A 6,000-nucleotide genomic window follows, 5' to 3' on the forward strand; every position below is an offset into this window, starting at 1 on the left:
TAGGTACCCTGGATGCCACCAGGTGCAAATGCCTGACCAGAAAAACCTTAAATGACAGAGGAATACCTGGGACAGAAGTCAGGCACAATGGAGTAAGGAGACTGCCTGTAGCAGCTCAGGAGTCTGCAAGTAACCCCTCCCCTGTGACCACCCCCACCCCCAGTAGTCAAGTGCCCTGGTGGAGACAGGATGCTTCTGGCCTCAGAGGCTGCAGCTCAGATGATGCAGCACTGAGAGCTTCTCATATAACCTTCATACTGCTCCAAGCCTCCACTTAAAACATCAGAGATAAACTCAACTTTGGAGGAACTCATGGGGCCTGTATCCCATTAAATCCTCAGGAGAAATCAGCCAGAAGTAATAAAAGTGTATGAAACCAGCTCTGTAAAATGTGAAATCCCATCCACAGCTGCATTTGTTCTGAGGTCTTACAGGAATATTAAATTATTCATCAAAATCGAACATCAGAACTAACCACTAACTACCACATGCACATGATCTATGGTCTTGGAAACATCTGAGGCACTCAGATTCATGGTGTGGGATGGGCTGTGTTTCCAAGAAGGGTCACACTTTCTGGGAAGGGGCCAAGACAAAGTCTGAGTCTCCTAGGCCACACCAGCAGCAAATCCTAGCTGGCTGGAGAGTGAAAGCACTGCAGAAAATGGCCCATTGCACCTGTGGGCAGCTTTGTGAACATCCTGCAAGCCCAGGGTCCCCTTCACCCATACCTCTCAGGTCCATTTATAAATAAAAAGTGTCTGTTGATATGTGGAGCCTCCATTCAGAGCTGGAGACCAGGGACCTGGTGCTGAACGTGGGGCTGAGGTTAACCTGGCTCTCCCCAGCAGGAATCTCCAAACATCAGTTCTTTGGACAGGACCTGTCTCTCTCCTCTCTAACTCCAACTTCATTCAACTTCAGTAATGTGTATTTATCAAGGCACAGTTGAAGGGGTGGCTAACACAACTTCCTACAGAAGCTTTGTGGTCCTCTCCTCTCTCAGAAAGACCAGCGGTCTGACTTGCTCAAATTCTGTGTAAGGCTGAGGATGTAGATGGCTGGATGGCTAGGAGACACTCCTGCCTGGGAATTGGCTGTGAAGGTCTCCAGAGGATAGCCCCGGGGCTGCTTCTGCACAGTCTGGCCCCACTTGACCTACTACACAATGCAGTCTCTCTAGCCCACATGCAGCCTCGAGACGCCGGACTTAGCTCATTCCACAGAGAATTCCCCGGACCTGCAGGCCTGAGGTTCCACCCTAGCTCTTGGGGACCCAGTTAAGAGCCGCAACTTTCAGAGGAAGACAGCACTGAGCTTTAACTGGAAAGGCCAAGGTCACAGCGGAAGGCTGAGGCAGGACGGTGACTAGAGGAGTGGGAGGGGTCCTGAGGCCTGGAGGTCCCTCCCCGGAGTCCTCTGGGGCACGGAGAGGCACTCACCGCCGGGACCACTTGGCCGACGATCTTCCGAACGGCCGCTTCCACAGAACCCCGTAGAGCTGCACTTTGGTGCTGATGTCCAGCGCATCCGCGTCGGTCTGTTCCAGGGACGGTGATGGCGACACGGAGTTGGACTTGGACGTGAACATCTTGCCTTGGCGGGGCTGCCCGGACCAGGCCCACCCTCTTCACCGGCCCGGCAGAGACTGGGAGGACCTCAGGAGACAGCAGGGCACCGCGAGCGCAGACGGCTCGGGGGCACCTTCGGGGCGCGTCCCAGCGAGCGGAGACCGGGAGCGGGTACCGCACAGCCGCAGCATCAAAGCACCCGGGGCACCGAGAGGGGCGCCGAGGGGCGTGGGGAGTGCAGCCGGCGGCGGGTACGCCGCTCGGGATCGCCGCGGGCCGGACGGGAACTTCCCGGGGAGGGCAGCTCGGTAGAGCCCGCAGCATCCCCCCTCCCGCGCTGGCAGCCCCAATTCTGGAGGCCCGGATTGGCTGGGAGTGGCAGGTGAGCGCCAATCAGGGCGGGCGCCGGCTGCAGGGCCCGGCTCAGTGAGTCCGGAAGATCCCGGCCGGTCACTGGGCTCAGGATTTGGCCACAGCACCTCCCCACCCCCACCCGGGCTCCCAGTGCTCCCTCGGTTCCCTTTCGTGGGCAGTGCCTACATCCAAACGTAGGCCAGGTGTGCTTTGTGGTGGGCGGGAGTGACCTGCTCGCTTCTGGGTGGGCTTGGTGTTAGGGAACTGGTCTTGGGATTCCAAATCAGGCTTTAAATGGCTCTGTAAGCTACTGAGCAGTGATTTTTCTCACCTGTAAAGCAGAGACACCCGTACCTCTTCCCGCAGGGAGGCGGCCGGTAGGCGCCTCCGGGCCCGCCCGGGGAGGAGGGTCCATCAAGGCTAATAGCTCTTTCCCGCCCCCGCAGGTGGGTTTCACTTTGCGCCACCGCGTCTGCCTGGACCAGATCGGATTTCTTTTCCTGGAACGTGGCAGGCTGTGTCTTTGGCACTCGGTGCCAACCTCAAGCTGTCAGTGCAGTTGTGTTAGTGATTTATCTGAGCGCCTGGGCGGTGCTCCCTAGGGCTACAAGCTCCGTCCTCTTCCGCTCTCCGTGTAGGTATTTGATGACTGTGTCACTTTTTGTCCAGGGCAGAGGCCCTGGAGACCGCCTCCTTCTCTGTTGGAGGAAAGGAATTCCAAAAACAAGAAAAAGAGTTTGCTTACAGGAGCGGCTCCTCCCGGCTCCAGTCTCTTCCAGGCTAAGAAGCCACAGGCCCTCATGATTCACTTCTACCCTTGTTGAAACCACTGTTCCCACTCAGGGTCTCTGATTCCTCTATGTGAGATAAAGAAGTGAGATTTGCAAATGGGTAATCTGTGCGCCATAGCAGTTTGTACAGTCTATTAACTTGCCCCAAGAAAGAAACGAGATATACTTAACATATGGTATTCTAAGGCCTTGTTTGAATACCTATGGCATGTAAAGATACAGCATCTTTCCATCTCCTGCATCCCTCTCCAGTCAACTCCACAATCACTGTTCTCACTCATCACCATTTGTGCAGTATCTTAAAAGTTTTGACCTGAATGCTTTATGGTCATCCCCTGTTACCTCCCTGACTCTTCTTCTCTACAGACTAATTTTGCCTCACTGGCAATCAAACCCAGGACCTTGTGCATGCTAGGCAAGTGCCCTACCATTGAATTAGCCCCTGTTCAGTGCTTGAATTCATGATCCTCTAATGTAAGTTTTCTATCATCGGGAGTTCTGAGCTTCTTAGATAATAAAAAAATTGCATTAGGAACCAGTGGTATTGTGTTCACTGGGCTAAGGGACAAGACTTTTGAGTTGCAGGTGACAAACACAAGGAAGCAGTGTGCACAGGCATGTGTTTTTCCCAGGAAGGTGGTGGCCACTGTGGCTTCTGGTGGGTCTCCCTGATGGAGCAGCAGCATGGGTGCCAGCTACACAGCAGGCATCAAGACTCTGGCACTGAGCTTCTTAAGAGTGATTTAGGGGTAGGGTTTGGGGTATCATTCTGGCTTCAGGCCCAGCTGTCTCACCCTCCTGATATCCTTTTGGCAAATTCATTCTTTTTCTGCTAAATAGGGTTAGTAGCAGTACTGGCCTGTTGTAATAAAGACTAATGATGAACTTGTGGTTCATGGTGGGAGTAATGGTAGGCTATCTGGAGTCATTCATGAGAAATCCTTCAAGTGGAAGAGCTGAGTGAGCGCAGGTGCTTCTGGGAAATGATCTGTGATGGAAAAATAGAGCCCAAGTTTCTTCAATGGTGGAGAGAAACTAATCTTTGCCTGTTCCCTCTGCATACAGGGCATCTGGACAGCCTTCAGCTATCAGCAGTTAATGTTGGGTAGAAAGAGACAAACCACCAGATACTTGAGTGGCTTCTGTTCCCCATCTTAAACAGCCCAGATGATACCAGGCCAGGTACGGGAAAAGATTTCTGCTTCCATTGTGTTCTCTGCCCAGTTGATGGGAGTCCTGAATGCCCACTGAGCATTCTGGGGAAGACAAAACCATCCAGGCCCTAGACCAAGTGGATCAGGGCTGCCTAATCATTATTTTTCACTCCTTTTTCTGTGAGACAAAGTCTTGCTATGTAGCCCAGGTTGGTCTCAAACTTGTCACTCTCCCACCTCCACTTCCTGAGTGCTGTAATTGCAGATGTGTGCCACCATGCTTGGCCAGGGCTGCCCAGTCTTAGCAACCAAATAAGACCAGTCAGGGTGGGAACTCAGGCTTCCTAAAAGTAACCCCCACCTTCTGCTCAGATGTGGAGCAGATGTTCTTAATGTATTGTTTACAGCTTACCTAATTCAGCTAATCGTGATAAGCAGCAAGGATATAGGTACATTTTATTTTTACTTGCCCAGATGAGGAAAATCAAGCTAAAAGTGTGGTTCTACCTTTTCATTTTGATAGGTTATGTGTGTCCTGGATTTATTTCTTCTAGATTTTCCATCTTGGTTATATTTCTTTATTTTGTATGTATGAGTGTTTTACCTACATGTATGTAAGTACAAGTACACTGTGTACATGCAATGCCTGAGGAAGCCAGAAAAGGATGTAAGATCTCCTGGAACTGCAGTTTGAGGTGGTTGTTATCCACCATGTGGGTGCTAGGAACCAAACCCAGATCCTCTACAAGAGTAGCCTGTGCTCGTAACTGCTGGCCAGCTTTCCAGCCCCTTTCCATCTTTTTGGAATACACATTTTCAAAGTATCCCCTAATGATCTCTGGATTTTGTTGATATTTGTTGGAACTGCCCCCCCCTTGCTTTTCATCTCTAATAGTTAATATTGGTCTCCTCTCTTTCTTTTGGTGTGTTTGTTTAAAAGGTTTGTCAAGCATTTGTCTTTTCAAAGAACTAATTACTCTGTTCCCTTGATTCTTTGTACTGTTCTTATAATCTCCACTTCTATCTGCTGATTTTGGGTTTGGCTTGTTCTTTTGCTAAGACCTAAGGTGCACCATTAAGTAAAGTTATCTACCACTTAGGAGAAACACTCTTGTAATCTCAGTATTCAGGAAGCTGAGGCAGGTGGATCACAACTTTGATGCCAGCCTGGGCTACACAGTGAGACCTTGTCTCAAAGGGGGAAAAAAAAAGTCGCATACACAAAAGTTATGCAGCTGGTCATTTCCTGGAACATGGTGATCCTGGACATGTATATGGAGTAAGAGAGAGCAGCAGATCCCATGACCTGAGTTTGACTGAATTCAAAGCCCAGATCTTCCCACTGCAGCAGCACACAACTTGTGAAGTCAAGTGTGAGCCTAGGAAATGCTAAGTCACTTTGAGTGTTTCCCGTGTGTTAGTCTTGTCTCAATTGTCAACTCACCTAAAGCTCAGAGTTCCTGTGGAACTGGAAAGACCATCCTAATTGTACAACATTCCTACCTCCCAGCTGGGCTCGGCTATGGCTCCTGAACATGTTTTCATAATGTGGCTGTTATCCTAGTGTGCAGGCTCATGTGATGGACACTACTGCTCCATGTACTAGATACTAGCACGGCCACTTCACATGAGCAGCCCCACGAGGTAGAGCTGTGGGAATGAACCCTACCCGGGATGCAGTTCTCTGCTCTCAGATATAAGAGCAAACCAGGAGTGGGTAACAAAAACCCTGGAGACAAGGGTCTCCACCACAAAAGCTTCCAGGCATCTGGTCAAAAGTGCCACTTCCTCAGCCCCTACCCATCCTGCTCTGTCCTTGACACACCCACAGGCACATCAACTATTCCATTTCCACTTGTTTCTAAGCATGTGCCAAGGACCCAGGAATGATGCTACTCTGGCTTCTCTGAGCTGCCCAGCACCATGTTAGCCTGATGGCTGTGCCCACCCCAAGCATTCCTATAGGGTCAAGAAGCAGAAAAGGCCTGAAGATCTGAGGTAGCATCAAGCACTTCCTTCTTTGAACCCTAATTCCAGCACCCAGGTTCTCACCCTGGATTTCACATCAAGGTTGTGGCACCAGTTTCAGCTGTCAAGACATTTGCCTTTGGTTGTTGTCGATCTTTGCCT

The 6,000-nt window shown here is 50.6% G+C and overlaps 1 protein-coding gene across 1 annotated transcript in view; it reads right to left on the bottom strand.

The window, feature by feature from the left end:
• The window catches only part of Plekhd1 (pleckstrin homology and coiled-coil domain containing D1), a 31,073-nt gene extending 28,530 nt beyond the window's left edge, over positions 1-2,543 (bottom strand). The window contains exon 1 of the mRNA XM_008845938.3: positions 1,443-2,543. Within this exon, the coding sequence (XP_008844160.1) occupies positions 1,443-1,591 (149 nt within the window). The 5' untranslated portion in view covers positions 1,592-2,543. The remainder of the gene's footprint in view (positions 1-1,442) is intronic.
• Between the last annotated feature and the right edge of the window lie 3,457 nt (positions 2,544-6,000).

Source organism: Nannospalax galili, unplaced genomic scaffold (genome assembly GCF_000622305.1).
Source record: "Nannospalax galili isolate Female #2095 unplaced genomic scaffold, S.galili_v1.0 scaffold42, whole genome shotgun sequence".
NCBI lineage: Eukaryota > Metazoa > Chordata > Mammalia > Rodentia > Spalacidae > Nannospalax > Nannospalax galili.